The sequence below is a fragment of the Geospiza fortis genome, unplaced genomic scaffold (assembly GCF_000277835.1).
Source record: "Geospiza fortis unplaced genomic scaffold, GeoFor_1.0 scaffold188, whole genome shotgun sequence".
NCBI lineage: Eukaryota > Metazoa > Chordata > Aves > Passeriformes > Thraupidae > Geospiza > Geospiza fortis.
Genome location: NW_005054337.1, coordinates 4,418,517 through 4,433,823, shown reverse-complemented (window position 1 = coordinate 4,433,823; position 15,307 = coordinate 4,418,517). Strand labels below are relative to the sequence as shown.

At 55.9% G+C, this 15,307-nt stretch overlaps 1 protein-coding gene across 2 annotated transcripts in view; it reads left to right on the top strand.

The window, feature by feature from the left end:
- The window catches only part of SRC (SRC proto-oncogene, non-receptor tyrosine kinase), a 16,017-nt gene extending 1,251 nt beyond the window's left edge, over window positions 1-14,766 (top strand). The window contains exons 2-13 of one of the 2 annotated variants that reach the window (XM_031057950.1): window positions 2,572-2,577; window positions 2,654-2,821; window positions 3,404-3,503; window positions 7,198-7,296; window positions 8,052-8,155; window positions 9,306-9,455; window positions 9,719-9,874; window positions 10,036-10,215; window positions 10,296-10,372; window positions 10,746-10,899; window positions 11,014-11,145; window positions 11,517-14,766. In XM_031057950.1, coding sequence (XP_030913810.1) covers window positions 2,740-2,821; window positions 3,404-3,503; window positions 7,198-7,296; window positions 8,052-8,155; window positions 9,306-9,455; window positions 9,719-9,874; window positions 10,036-10,215; window positions 10,296-10,372; window positions 10,746-10,899; window positions 11,014-11,145; window positions 11,517-11,725 — 1,443 coding nt within the window. In that variant the 5' untranslated portion in view covers window positions 2,572-2,577; window positions 2,654-2,739 and the 3' untranslated portion in view covers window positions 11,726-14,766. Of the gene's footprint in view, window positions 1-2,571; window positions 2,822-3,403; window positions 3,504-7,197; window positions 7,297-8,051; window positions 8,156-9,305; window positions 9,456-9,718; window positions 9,875-10,035; window positions 10,216-10,295; window positions 10,373-10,745; window positions 10,900-11,013; window positions 11,146-11,516 lie in introns of both variants that reach the window. The other variant, XM_005422241.3, reaches the window with a different exon arrangement.
- Window positions 14,767-15,307: the final 541 nt, after the last annotated feature.

Below are 15,307 nucleotides of genomic sequence, written 5' to 3'. Positions count from 1 at the left end.
TTTGCCAGGCTCTTGCACAACCCTGCATTCTCCTAGGGGAATCTGCACCCTTTCCTTTCCAGCTGCCAAGGGGGTGTGGGAGCTGCAAGGGTTTTCTCTGGCCCCTCTCCTCCCTGGGAACAGGTGGAGAGCCACAGGGCTAAAGCCATAAAGCCACATGGTCGTGCAGGCTGAGTTACCTGGGACTCAGAGTGGGGATGGCACAAGGCTGCCAGTGCCCCTGGGCACAGTTTGGGGTTGCCAGCCTGTATTTTGCACTGGCCAGATTGAAGGCAGTGTGTGTAGGTATTCAGATGCAAAGCAGCAGGAGAGCTTGGAGTGGGGCTCTGCAGCCCCTTCCCAGAGAGCTGTGGGCTCGTGCCTCCTCCTCCTCCATCTGTGGCTCTTGCAGCCAAAGCCCTGCCAGAGCATCATGTCCCAGTGACCAGCACATCCAGCAGAGCCCTTGCCTGGGAGGGTCAGCACCCAGCGTAGGGTGGGAGCTCTCCCTGCCCAGACTGCTGTGTGAGAAGGGCTGAACTCACAGTTCATGGTGTTCCTGGCCAGGACATGCCTGGAAGTTGCACATGCTGTGCCCACAGGCTCACAGCTGTGAAGATGAGGACCCCCCTGTTTTAGGGAAGTCCCTGTCCCCTCTGTGTGCTCTGCTTCTATCTAATCTCTGTGCATATTGACTGTTTTATACCTTGATTTCCTCAGCACTCTGATAAATAATTTTCTGACCCAGGCTCAGAAAATGTGCTTGGGGGACATTTGTGTCCCCAGAGTGCTGCTAAATCCACCACCCTGGCTGGGGTGTTTTCCTGCCTGGGGAAGTGCTGCTTGCAGGGGAAACTCTGAGCAGCTCTACTCTGGCTCACTGTCCCGTGGGGAGTCACAAGCCACATGGTCACAGCCCTGCCATGCTCCCACTTTTCTCCCTGCACTGCCACTGGCATCCTGGGAGCCCCAGCGGGTGCCAGAGCCCCGGGCAGAGGTGAGCAAGGGGCTGGCTGGGGACAGGGAGGTGGGGGCTCCTTGTCATCACTCCTCAGGTGTTGCTCTCCCCTACTGCAACAAGCTTTTAAAGTGCATTTATGGGACAAACTCCTTCCCCTTGGCTGCAGGATCTGCCTCTGGGTTGCCAGAAGTGACCATTTGCAACTCCAAAGCTTTTATTTGATCCTTATTTGCTCTGAGACCCCCAAAGCCTGGCACAGATATGGGTGGACTGAGTCTTGTGGCAGATAGAGGCATGGTCCCTCCTCATCACCTGCCCCCACAGGAGGAAGGACAGCTCTGCTGCCCACTGGAGTGGCTGCTGGAGTCATACCCAGCACAAAACAAAATCAGTTTATTACATTTCCCAAACCACGGCAGGAGCTGAGCCTGCCGGCATGGGTCACACAAGGACACTGCTGGTCCTCTGTGCAGTGTGGGAGCTGGAAAGCAGTAGATGGAAATTGTGTCTTTTGGGAAATAAGCCCTCATCGTCAGTCAAAGCCCTTGCTGTGGGAGGGGAGCTGAGGGGGACAGGGAGCAGCTTGTGCCTGGCACCCCTCAGCTTTCCCACAGCAAGAGCCAAGGCTTTGCCCCAGTGACAGAGGGGCTGTGCAGGCTGCTGGGGCTGCCTGTGGCTCTGGGGGGCTCAACCTGAGCTTCTCTCCAAAGCTGGGCTCAAAACCCTCTGCTGGACGAGGCTGAGCCCTCCCAAAGCCTCACTGCATCCAGGTCTGCACCCTGTGGGCAGCAGCTGCCTCCTCTGCTGCTTCCCTGCTTGTTTTCTTATCAGAGATGCTCTCCTCCCTGCTTGTCTCCACCTCCCTTTTCCCTCCTGCCATGCTTGATCTAGCCTAAATATTTCCTGCCATAGCTTCAGGACACTGTTGGGTATCCTGCCATCTTTAGAGACTGCAAATAATTCCCTGCCTTCATTTATGTCATTACCTTGAAGGTATTTATAGAGTGTGGTCTTGAGTGGAAAGGAAGGCTATATATAAACTATTTCACTATATATAAAAGCGAGATCCCTTGGTCCTTAGCTGCAAACTGCCTGAAACTGCTCCTGATTTAAACTTTTATCCTGTTGGCTGCATGCTTTGGACTTCAAAGGTCTGTCTTCAGTACTTAAATCCCCATCCTGGTAGAAACTCGTGTGTAGGAGGAAACACGTGGGGACTGAGCTGTGTCCCATGGCAGGTGCCTGGCCCCAGAGGTGCCACAGTCTCAGCACAGGTCCAGATTCCACACTCAGCATCTTTGCTGTGCACTCCCATGGCTCAGCATGCTTCCCTCTGCTCCCAAAGCATGTCCTGGCAGTTTCACTGCCTGCTGCAGCCACACAGGAGATGTCTCCATGCTAATGAGGGGCAATGGTATCCCAGGGCAAGGGCAGCATGGCCAGACTGCCCAGCAGCTGCTGCTTGAACTGACTCCAGAGGTTGTTTTGTTTCCTGGTGGGCGGGCATCTGTCACTTGAGCCCTGGGAAACAACTTCTTCTTCTTAACAATAATAATTACAATAATAATAGCAATGACAATGATGATAATAATAATAATAATAATAATAGAAGCCCTCTGTGTGTCCTCCAGCCCGGGACCATGGGGAGCAGCAAGAGCAAGCCCAAAGACCCCAGCCAGCGGCGGCGCAGCCTGGAGCCCACAGAGAACACGCACCATGGGGGTTTCCCAGCCTCGCAGACACCCAGCAAGGCGGCTGCTCCCGACGCCCACCGCACCCCCAGCCGCTCCTTCGGCACCATGGCTGCTGAATCCAAGCTCTTTGGGGGCTTCAACACCTCTGACACCGTCACCTCGCCGCAGCGCGCCGGGGCGCTGGCTGGTCCGTGGGGCTGGGGCTCGCCAGGGTGGGGTCCTGGTGGGTTTGTGAAATGTGGGGTCTCCTCGAGCCGGCTCAGCTACCTTAGAAGGCATAAAATCAGCAGGATGGCTTCTGTGGTAGTGTTGGAAACAAAAAGGTTTTTGTTAACAAAACTCTTTACAGAGAAAAGCCAAGCCAGGTGCAGAAGGTCTTTGCCCCTGGTAAAACACCTCACAAAAGCCATTAGTTTCTTTGTTCTCTTCTTTTTCTATTAAATTGCTCAGGTGGGACTTTTTGGCTTCTGTCCAATTAGCTATCCTTAAGTTTGAGGTGAAGTCCCCCAAGTCCTATGAGATGTCTTTTCACCTAATTGAGGAGTGAAACTTCGGGGCTTATTTCCTTTTTAAGGGGACAAAGAATATTTTTGTCACTCCGTCAACAGGGGGCACATTCCTATAGGTTTGTGTCCAGCTTCTTGGGGTTTGGGGTTTTTGAGGGACTCTGGGCTTGGGGGAGAAGTAGATCTGTGTTATCAGCCCGTGGGAGGATGGTGGGAGGGAGTGTCCCTGTGGCTGTGCCCCTCCTGAGTGCTCTTTGTCACAGGGGGAGTCACCACCTTCGTAGCCCTCTACGACTACGAGTCCCGCACGGAAACAGACCTGTCCTTCAAGAAAGGAGAGCGCCTGCAAATCGTCAACAACACGTGAGTGTCCCTGCAGCCAAGCCCACGGGGTGAGCTGTCACCTCTGTCCCTCCTGTGGAACCCCCAGCACAGCCTGGCAGGACCAGCTGTCCCAGGGATGGGTGCTCAGAGGGATGTGACAAAATGCACACGGACACAGTGACTTGTCCAAGGACACTGACACTGAAAGCAGTCATTTGCCTGCTTCCTCATCCTCCTCACCCTGCTGCTGGTCACTGTGGCCTCACAGCCTTGTCACCAAGCCATGTCCTCTGTTTGCTGGCCATTCTGTGCCACCACAGAGTCATTCTGTGCCCTCCAACACAGTTCTGACCAGTCCTGTCCCCATCCATGCTCAGCTGCCTCTTCTTGGCCTGGACACCTCCCTGAGCTTCATGGGTGCTTTTCCCTGTGCTTGTGTGCTGTCTCTGGTCTCAGCTTCTCTCTTGACTCTTCTTTCTCTCCCTCCATGCTGTCGTGGGACTACTTCAGGTGCGTACTGCACATTCTTACTGTTATTATAAATGAGCTAAATGATCAAAGCCTGTCTGCTGCCCACTTGAGGGCAGGTTGGATGGAGCAGGGCTGGGAGGAGATGGTTTCCAGATGGTTTTGTGGTTGGCTGCATTTGTCCTCTTTGAGCAGAACTGAGCAGGGAGTCCCTTCCCATGCTGGGGTAATGTTCCATCCAGAGCTGTGTCTGCACCTGAGAGCTCTGAACCCATCCCCTTTCCTTGTCCATGTGTGGCTCCCCTCTGCACTCTCTTTCCAGCTGGCTCTTCACTCCCCCCTGCCCTTTGCATTTTTCTTTTGCATTTTTTCATTTTACTTTTATATTTCGTTAGTGGCTCTGGTGATTCAAGTATTTCCTCAGGGGTCTGACCCCCTGGTTTGCTCCCCATCCTGGTCACCACAGCACATCCATCACGTGCAGGGCAGCATGGCCAGCTGGAAGATGCTCCTAAAAATGATCCTGTATTAACCCCATGTGTGCTCTGTCCTGACAGGAGGCACACAGAGTCCAGAGGTTGGCTGGCAGAGCCAATGTCCCCAGTGTCCCCAGCTATGGAGCTGACACAGGGTCCTGAGGGTCTGCAGCTCCTGGGCACTCAAAAGAGCAAAGTCAAAGGGTGGAAAGACGAGGGAACATCCCAGGAGTGAGATTTCTCCTGCAGTGCTTGGGCAGTGTGGCACAAACATGTTTTCAATCTGATCCTTGTTCTCGTTGTTCCAGTGCTGTTTATTAATGGTGATTTGTTTCATCTATGAAGTCTGGGATGTGCAGCATTTCAACATTGCAGGAAAAGCCTGAATTTGGGAATTTTGGTGCTTCTTACTTTCAGTCTCAGCAGTGTGTGAGCCCCATGCTTGAGTTCTGCTCTCTGGCTGTTGCAAAGTGAGCTCTGCCCATGAGGGTCCAGATCAGGCCCATTTATGAGGGGTTTTTCTTTTCACATTTTATCAGTTCTGGGGTTTCCACACTTTTTTTCCCTTTACTGCTATTTGTCAAAGGCTCAGTCACGGGGAAGGCTCAGTCTGTGATGGGCTCTGCAGCACCCTGGGGACCAAAAGGACTTTTTTTGGTGACACGGTCCTTTGGTGGAGGGTACAGGATGTAGCTGCCAACCTTCCCAGTTCCTGTGTGGGTGAGATGTCCACAGGGAGAGAGGTGGTGGAGGAAGCTGGGAGTTTGTTCAGTGCTCAGGGGTGAATCACTCTTCTCAGTGACCTCCCAGAGATGCTCACACAGTCTGGGAACAGCTCGGGCTGCTGCACTTTGGGGACAGCCACAGACAGATGTGTGATGTCCCCTTCCTCTGGTCTCCCTGGCAGGACAGGGAGTGCCCTGGAGCTGCAGGGAGGGGACTTGGGGTCATTCCAGGAAGGGCTGGCAGGTGCTGGGCACAGTGGCCAGGGTGGCTTTGCAGGGTGGCACCAGATTTTGGCTGTCCTGACCGGGCTGGGGTTGCTCAGGGTGAGATGAGAAGCCTCCACATCACTCACCCTGCTCTGGGTCATCCTACCAATCCACCCAGTGCAGAAGGGCTCTTGTGGTACCACTTCCAGTGGGAAGAAGTCTCCTCCCAGCCAACAGGCAGCCAGCTGGGATGTGGTGGGATATTTTGGGTAAGATTGTGCAGGGAATTGTTGAAATGCTTTGTTTTGATGATGATGATTATTATTTTTTTCCCCACTGAGACATTTTTGGAATAGTTTGTTTTGCTGAATTCCCAGCTTGCAGCCTTGCAGCCCGAGCTGGAATAAAGCCACAAGTCAAAAGCTGGGCATTTTTCAAGCAGATGTTTACTATGGTCCTGTGGGAAAGGAGCCCAACCAGCCTCCTGTCCCCTTCAGAGCCACCTCAGTAAAGATGACTGGGGCAACAGCCCTGGCTGAGGAGCACAGTGAGGTGTACTGGGGCTGGAAGAAGCTAAAATGTCATCCAGGGCTGCTGTGAGGCTGTTCCAGGGGCAGAGCCCAGCTCTGTGAGTAGGAAGAGATGCCTGGAAGGTCCCCACCATCCCCACGAAGTGACACCATCATGGGGAGCTGGGGACCAAGTCTGGGTTATCCCAGTGCTTTGAAGCATCGCTGGTTTAGCTGGGAAAAGCACAGGTCACAAGCAGCTGGTGAGTCTGAAGCAAGGATGGAGGTTTACATGTCTGCAGGGTCAGGGATGGGTCTGGATGTGGTCTGGTGATCCTTGTAGTGGTGGCTGAGGTTATTGCTGTTTTTCTGTAGCTTGTTTGTGGAGGTTGTCCTGCCAAGTTCTTGTATCCTTACGGGGCTGTTCCCACGAATCTGCACTTTTCCCGTAGCCTCGTCTCCCTTGTGGTCAGGATGAATTCAGAGGCTGTCTTTGATGGGCAAGAAGATGCAGGTGGTGGGAGGAAAAGCCCTGCTGTCCACAGGAAGGGGAAGCTGCCTCCTGCCGTGCTCTTGTTGTTCTCTATTTGTTGTCCTTTGCAGCCCCGTCCGGAGCAGGAGCTCTGGGAAGGAGGGCAGAGCACCCTCCAGCTCCTGGGGACATGCCTGGGGCCACTGTGCCCGGGGCAGGAGGGCTGGCTGGGGCTCAGCTGCAGGTTTTTGGGGACAAGGAGCCTCACTCGTGGCTGTGCAGGCACAGCCCTGGCTGGGGCAGCAGGAGGCTCAGGGTCGGGCTGCAGCCCTGCAGGGGCTGTGAATGGGACACCCGGGCTGGACACATCCCACTGCATCCAGGCTGGACACCACAGACCACAAAACCTCAGCCCTGTCCTGCTGCTTTTCTGCAGCCTGTGTTTAACTAACTCCCTTGGGTTTTCCTGGTTCCTTTTTCAATTGCTGCCATCATTCTGTCGCTGCTCCATGTTTCCTGTCCCTCCCCTTGCCTGCTGCTCCCTGCTGCCAGGACCCCCGGTGCCCCCCAGCCTCCAGCCAGATACCCTTCCCATTCAGGTGGCTCTAAAGGTGTTTTGGCTTGCTGGCTGCCTTGCCTGATTCGGGTTTAAAGCATTCCATATGTGGATGGGTGGCCCCAGGAGTGAGAGCTCACACACACAGAGCCAGGGGCTGGCAGCAGGAGCTCTCCTGGCTGGGGTCTGGCTGTGGGGCTGGGCTGTGGGGCTGCACCTTTCCCAGTGCTGGCTCATCCTGCCCCGCTGCCTGTGGGCGGGTGAGGGGCTGGCTGGGGGGCTCCTGGCTCCACACTGAGTGTGTTTTGGTTCTCTTGCAGGGAAGGTGACTGGTGGCTGGCTCATTCCCTCACTACAGGACAGACGGGCTACATCCCCAGTAACTATGTCGCGCCCTCAGACTCCATCCAGGCTGAAGAGTAATTGCCATCTTTTAGACAGTTAATAGACAAGTGATAGCAAACACACCCTGAGCACTCCCCCTCAACCCCTGCCCTGCTCCTGGGAGAAGCCTCCAAGCCCTCTGGGTTTTTCCTTTTTGTTAGTTTTCCCCTGTGAATATGCAAACCAGCCTCTCTTTAAGGCCATAGTGCAGTGCTGCAGCATGCTTGCATGGTGGAGGGGTGAGTGGTGGCATAGCAGGGCTGTGGATGCTTTTGCTCTGGTTTTTGTGGAGAGCCTGGAGAAGACAAGGCTCCAGGGAGATCTCGTTGCAGCCTTCCAGCACTTAAAGGGGATTCCAAAAAAAGAGAGAGGTGTTTTACATGGGCAGAGAGGCCTGTGAAAGGACAAGGGGGAATGTTTTTAAACTAAAAGAGGAGAGATTTAGATTAGATGTTAAGAAAAAATTCTTTACCTGGTGGATGGTGAGCCACTGGCACAGGTTGCCCAGTGTGGCTGCCCCATCCCTGGCAGTGTTCAAGGCCAATTTGGATGGGGCTTTGAGAAACCTGGTCTAGTTGAAGGTGTGGCAGGAAGGTTCCAGCCCCTCTGGCAGGGAGGCAATGCCCAGCCCAGGCTGTATGGGGATGTGACACACACTGAGGTGCCCTAGCCCAGACACAGCCCCTGCTCTCCCAAACCTGCAGTGGGTGGGCCAGGGCTGAGCCCCCTGCTTGGGCAGGCAGTGGAGGGGGGTAGTGCCAGGGGCTGAGCCCCTGCCTTTGTCCTGCAGGTGGTACTTTGGGAAGATCACTCGCCGGGAGTCCGAGCGGCTGCTGCTCAACCCCGAAAACCCCCGAGGGACCTTCCTGGTGCGGGAGAGCGAGACCACGAAAGGTGAGCAGGGCTGGGGGGTTGCTGGCCTGGACGAGACCCTCTCTGGGGGGTGTGAGGGTACCCTGAGTCCCCTCAGTGGCTCCTGCTGGGGCTGGTCTCCAGGGAGCCAATGCTGACATGGCCATCACATCACCAGTGACGTGCCTGTGCCAAAGGCACTGTAACACCACTGAGCCCGTGGACTGAAGGGATGTGGCACTTCTCTCCCACCACTGCCCACCCAATGAGTGCCCTTCTCAGAGGTGGTTCAGCTCATGGCAAGGTAGAAGCCAGAGGTCTCACCAACTCGGGCAAGACCACCAGGCAGGATGGTCTCTTTTCCTGTTTTGTTTTTTTGTTGTTGGTTTATTTGGCTGGGTTTTTGTACACCCCCAACTAGATGGTTTTTTTTTGTTTTCTCCTGATCTCTGTATAGTGACAAAATTTTGAACACGTGCTTCCTGGGCAGCCAGGTTGAGGGAATGATGAACTTTAGTCCTTTCAAGTCTGACACTTCTGAAAGTGCAAGTTGTGATCTTTGAGGTTTCACTGCCTGAGGATGCTTCTTACCTGGTTTAGTTTGGCTCCAAATGCACCTTTGGGAAAAGCTCCTTGATATTCCTTTCTGGTTTTTATGCCTTGAACTTATCACTATTTGTTTTATTCTGATGGAAACAGCTTCTTCAAGCAGCAGAATACATCTTGCCCTCTGCTATCTGTGGCCCCAGCACCAGCACTTTGTTCTCTTGTGGGCAGAGTAGAGCCAGGCTCCAGAAGCAATGCCTATGGTGGGACTTGTGCAGGAGGGAACTGTGCCCACCAGCCCCTTAGCTCCTCTCTGAGACACTGAGGAGTTGTTGGTCAGCAGCTCCCCCCAGCCTGGCTCTGCCTGCTCCTCTCCCCTTGTTAGCACATCGCATAGGATGGCTGCTGGCAGAGCTGCTGTGCAAGCAGAGGGCAGCTGGAGGCTATGATGGTGTGGCATGGCTGTAGCTGGGGGATATGTGCCATTCCTCTCTGGCACCTGGTGCCAGCTGGTGCAGCCAGGAGCTGCTCCCCGTCCTGTGCTTTTGGGTGAAGGCAGCACCTCCATGCCCAGCCCTGCAGTGGGACCCCATGGGGAGCAGCCACCCCTGGCACATCCCCTGCAGCCCCTCTGTCGTGCCCACAGGTGCCTACTGCCTCTCTGTGTCTGACTTTGACAATGCCAAGGGGCTCAACGTGAAGCACTACAAGATCCGCAAGCTGGACAGCGGCGGCTTCTACATCACCTCCCGCACCCAGTTCAACAGCCTGCAGCAGCTGGTGGCCTACTACTCCAGTGGGTAGCCATGTGGGTCCCCTGGGCTCTGGGGGGCACCCTGGGTGCTGTCTCTGCCCTTGCTGCAGGGTGGGTGCTGCTGGGAAGTCACTGCTGCACCAGGGGACACCAAAGCAGCTGTGTGGGACTGTGGTGAAAAGCTGGGGTTCAGGGCAGAGGGTGAGGGTTTGGGTCCCCAGGGTGTTCACAGGAAAGTTGTGACTAAAGACATTGCATGCCTAAGTACCCACGTGTCACCCTGCTGCTGTCCCTTCCCATGCCAGAACATGCTGATGGCCTGTGCCACCGTCTCACCAACATCTGCCCCACGTCCAAGCCCCAGACCCAAGGCCTTGCCAAGGATGCCTGGGAAATCCCCCGGGAGTCGCTGCGGCTGGAGGTCAAGCTGGGACAGGGCTGCTTCGGAGAGGTGTGGATGGGTAAGGACCATTCTCACCCTGCTGTCCCCTCCGTGTCACCCTCTGCATCCTGTCCCCAGCCATTGGCAGATGCCTGGAGCTGGTGGTGGGGTGGGGAGCAGGGGAGGGACACAGCCCCCTGCCCCGTACGTGTGTCCTGAGCAGCGTGTCCTGTGCCACAGGGACCTGGAATGGCACCACCCGGGTGGCCATCAAGACACTGAAGCCTGGCACCATGTCCCCAGAGGCCTTCCTGCAGGAGGCCCAGGTGATGAAGAAGCTCCGGCACGAGAAGCTGGTTCAGCTCTACGCTGTGGTGTCAGAGGAGCCCATTTACATTGTCACTGAGTACATGAGCAAGGGTGAGCAGGGGAGGGACACTGAAGGGACAGCTGAGGGGCCCTGCTCCTCTGGACTGCTCTCACCATGGTCTTCCTCACAGGGAGCCTCCTGGACTTCCTGAAGGGTGAGATGGGCAAGTACCTGCGGCTGCCCCAGCTCGTGGATATGGCTGCTCAGGTGGGTTTGCACATCCCTGGGCCTCCCTCATTCCTTGTGGGGGCACTGGCTGCCTGAGCCCCTCACTGGGCTGTGGTGGCTGTCACTGGTCGGGCAGTGGGGTGCTCTGCAGCCTCGCTTGGGTGGGTGCCACTGTTGGGTCTCAGCCCAGAGCAGGGTTGCACTCCTGGACCATCATTTTGCCCATTCCTGTTGCTGCCAGCTCTCCCTGGCCAGCAAACCCAAGTCTGCATGGCATTTCTTGAGCAGCTGATGTTCCCCACACCTCAGCTGGATCCCACTGCAGGCTGTTCCCCTCAGTGGTGCCAGGCTCTCCCTGGGGACCCTCGTGTCATCCTGTCAGCCACAGTGCCCCACGTGCTGCTCCCCACAGATTGCCTCAGGCATGGCCTACGTGGAGAGGATGAACTACGTCCACCGGGACCTACGGGCAGCCAACATCCTGGTGGGGGAGAACCTGGTGTGCAAAGTGGCTGATTTTGGCTTGGCACGACTCATCGAGGACAACGAGTACACGGCTCGGCAAGGTGCGTGCCCAGGGCTGCTGGCACCAGAGCAATGGCCACTGGTCCCACGGTGTGTTTGCCTGGAGCCAGCACGGGGGCCCTGGAGGCACCCCCTCACCCTGCCTCTCCATCCAGGTGCAAAGTTCCCCATCAAGTGGACGGCCCCTGAAGCAGCTCTGTACGGCAGGTTTACCATCAAGTCAGACGTCTGGTCCTTTGGCATCCTCCTGACCGAGCTGACCACCAAGGGCAGAGTGCCATACCCAGGTGAGGGCTGGCACTTGCTGGCAGAGGCCCTGTCCCCTTTGTGGTGCCCAACACCAGCTGTCCGTGCCCAGTGCTTGCCCCTGAGCTGCCTCTTCCCAGGTTGGATTCTGCCCCATGGGGTGAGCAGATATTGGCCAGGATGCAGCATCCCAGCCACCCTGTCCCACTCTCGTCTGGTGACAGGACCAAGTGCTGCTAGGCCTGGGGTTCTTCTCTCCCTGGGTCACAGGGATTGCCCCTAAGGCAGGTCCTGGCACAGCACCCTTGGTGTCCCTCAGGGGCAGGCAGGGTGCAGGCCTGGCTGCGCTCAGGGGCAGGCAGGGTGCAGGCCTGGCTCTGACCAGTGCCATGTCTCCTCTGGCTGCACACAGGGATGGTGAACAGGGAGGTGCTGGACCAGGTGGAGCGGGGGTACCGTATGCCCTGCCCGCCCGAGTGCCCCGAGTCCCTGCATGACCTCATGTGCCAGTGCTGGCGGAAGGACCCGGAGGAGAGACCCACCTTCGAGTACCTGCAGGCTTTCCTGGAGGACTACTTCACCTCAACAGAGCCCCAGTACCAGCCTGGAGAGAACCTATAGACACGGGGCTCCTCCTGGCACCAGGGACACTGCTGTCCCCAGCGCGGGGCGCCGAGGGTTGGCCTCCCCAGCGAGGGGCTGTGTTTGTGGAGCAGCCCTGGAGCAGGACAGGGCACTGTGTCCAGATGCAGCCAGGGGAGCCCCTGGGTTCCCCCATCGCTCATTAAGACTCGTGGCCTGTGTTTAACGAAGCGGCGCTGTTCTGCTGGCGAGAGGAGCCTGTGGGCACCAACAGAGCCAGCTCAGGAGGGCAAGCAGAGCATCTCCTGCCAAGAGACTTGGGTTTTGGGAGACTTTCCCCCTCACAGCTGTGGGGTGAGCCAGGAGGATTTGAGGGACAGCATCACCCCACCTCAGACACACGGTCCCAGTCTCCTGCAACCCCTCTCTAAATCAGCACAAATTTCCCTGCCCCTTCACCCTCCCCACTATCTTCCTCTTGGGTCCCACTCTCCCAAGGGTGCTGGCAGAGATGTTTTGCCACAGGGATGTCGCAATTCCAGGCTGGCTTGAATGGGGTGATGTGCCAGGGTGGTGGTGGTGGCATGGGATGAGAGCAGAACTCTGGTGGTCCCTCTGGCCTCACCATAACCTTAAGGGCTGGTGGGTTCTGCGACTCTGAAATGTGACAGCTCCAGGCTCTGGTGACCAACACTGTCCCATTGGAGCACCCAAGCACACGATCAAATCTTCTTCAGCTATGTCTGTTCCCCCAAGGGACACATCTTGCCTCTTTGGGGAGCAGGACTGGGGATACCAGCAGAGCCCTCACCCTGCTGTGCTTTGTCCCTCCACATGCTCCAGGTCTTCCAGCCAGACCCTTGGGAAGTACCCCCACAGCCACCTTCCCCAGCTCTGCCACCAGCTTTCCCACCAGCAGAGTCCCCTGGGCTGGCCCTGCCACAAATCCAGTGCCACTGTGGTGCTTGGGTGCATGGCCCATGTAGTGTTCTGGGTGTGGGAATGTTTTGGAGGAAGTACTCGACTTTCACAGATGGTTTTGTCCACCTGGTGTGTTTTTAGCTGCCTTCCCTCTACCCACTGTGTCTCAGCTTCCAGGCAGCAGTCCCATGCAGCATCCCCAGCCACATCCCCCATCTGGAAGTGCTGTGCCACATTTGCATCCTCATCTCCCCTCTGCTCGCTCCCAAAGGCCTCAGCCATGTCTCAGCTGTGGGTATTCCTGCCCAGCTTTGTCTCACACACACACCCTGTGGGGCTGATCCCTGGTGTAGGCAGGCAAGGCTCATCCCCTGCCCTCTCCCACCCAGCACCTGCTTGTACATAACCCTTGAGTGGTCCCTGCACCGTCCCAGACCTTGACTTCATTGCATGTGTCAGTTTTCCCTGTCCTGTGGCTGTACCCTGCTGGAAAGCCTTCACCATGGTGGTTCACAAAGCTTCACTCCTTCACCTCCTGGGTCCCAGAGACCCTTGCTCAGAGAGACCTGGGGGTCTTCAGATGCTCTCCTGGAGCACAAAGGGTTGGGGAATTGGGGGATGCTGTGGGGCAGGGGTGCTGGAGGGAAGGACCTGGAGAGGGGAGCCAGTGGCTGTGTCCTCCTCTCACTCCTCAGGCTTTCTGTGCCTCCCCATCACCTTTGGGATGGTGTTTGCCTCTGGCCCAGCCTCCTTGCAGGCAGCAGACCCAACCCACCCCTCCCCAGCCCCTGCCATGGTGCCAGTATCCTACAAAAGCTGGGTGGGAGCCAAGCATGGGCAGGATGTGGCCAAAACCCCTGCCCCAGGTCTCCACCAGAGCAGGACCCAGGCAAGCCACTGCCTCACTCACTCACTCCCTCCCACAGTGCCCTGGTGTGGTTTGACCCAACCACTTATTTATGAACCAAGTACATGGTTGGTTGTTTGGTGGCTCCTTTTTTAATAGTAAAACTTTTAAAATCAGTTTGAACAGACTCTTCAGCAGTATGGAGAGGACATGCTAGCTTGAAGAGCAGCAGCTGGATAATGAATTTTTTTAAAACAATTTTGGGAGTTGGAGCCTTTTCTCCCCCACTTCCTTTCCTAGCAGGTTTGCTATGTTGGCATTTCTGCATTTGGGTAGGGACTCCCCAAACCTCAGTGTTCTGGGTCTTCCCATGTTTGCAGCCTTTTGGGATGGGCAGCTGCCACAGATACCCTGTCCCATGGTAGCTGTTCCAAGGGGTGGCTTGTGCCATAGCTCTGCCTGAATTACACAAATCCCTATCCCTGGGAGAAACCTTTTACAGCTGTAACATGTAGAAGCCAGATTTGGTCTGGAAGCTGGGAAGAGAGAAGGCAAGCACATGCTCTAAGGTTTGTTTGTTGGGCACATGCAGGGCCTTGCATGCAGCAGGACAGGAAGGCCAGTGCAGCCTCTGGCTCTTCCCAGAGGGCAGCAGGTGCAAGGAGCCCCCCAGGATGGCTGAATTCCCTCAGGCTTTCAGCAAGATCTGGTGAAGGAGATGTGCTGGGGACACTTCAGGGCAGAGGGCAGTAAGGCAGTCCCAGAGAAGCCCTCCTCCACGGGGCTGTGTGTCCACATGTCCGTGTGTCCATCCATGTTCTGTGAGGTGCTTGTGGTGGGACCAGGTGTCACCAGACTCACCACCACAGCCAGCATGACCTGGGAATGCAGAGCTTCCCCTCCATCATTCTGTCTGCCAATTTACTTTTTAAGCCAATAAACTCCAGAGGGGAGCCCGCACCTAAGGATGCTCTTTGGCTTCCTGGGGTCCATAAAACCCTACAAGTCATTCTCCTCTGCTGTTACCATTTTTTACACAGTCTTTTGTAAGACCTCCAACTGACTATGCAGAGAATGTGTGGATCTGTGTCTCTCTCCCCAGCCCCCCTCACTTCCTCACTTGCCTTTTTTGGTGTCTCAGTAAAATATTTAGCTTTTTTTTTTTTTTTTTGGATAATAATACAACTTTGGAAAAAAACCTGAAAAGGTCCAGCTTTTTGGGTGGTGGGGGGGTGGAGATGCTTTGAAACTCTAACGTTGATGTAAATACTTTGCTATTTGATAATTAAATACAAACAGACCTCACAAAACAGAAGTGTAGCTTGTGTATGAGGAGATGGTTGCTGGGGGAGGCCAGGGTGTTGCTGTCCAGCCTGACCTCTGGGGAGGTGCAGAGAACTGAGGTGCTTTGTGTGCAGGGGATGAGGGGATTGGATTCAGAACTTTCAAGCCCTGCCTATGGCACTGTTTGCATCCTCCTCTCCCTGTGTTGTCCTCAGCCTCGGTGGCAGCTGAAACATCTTAAGAGGGCATTGGGGTGGGGCTGTGGCTGCCCCTGAGCAGCTCTAGTGAGGAGGCAGGGGTCCTGTGCTGTGCCATTTGTGTTTGCTGTGGGCTCTAAAATGGCGAGGATGAGTTGTTGTTTGACTCGAGCATCCACTGCACTTACCCAAAGCTCAGTGGTAGCACTCCCCAGGAACGTGGATCCTGGCTCCCACAGAATAAATGCTTTTGAGTACACAGGGTCAGCCCTGAGCTGCAAATCCCGAGTTGTGCTGAGGGTCTGGGGTCTCTCCCACAGCCTAAATACAGCAGAAGGTCTCCTGGGGCAGGAGCAGGGTGCTGTAGTTAAA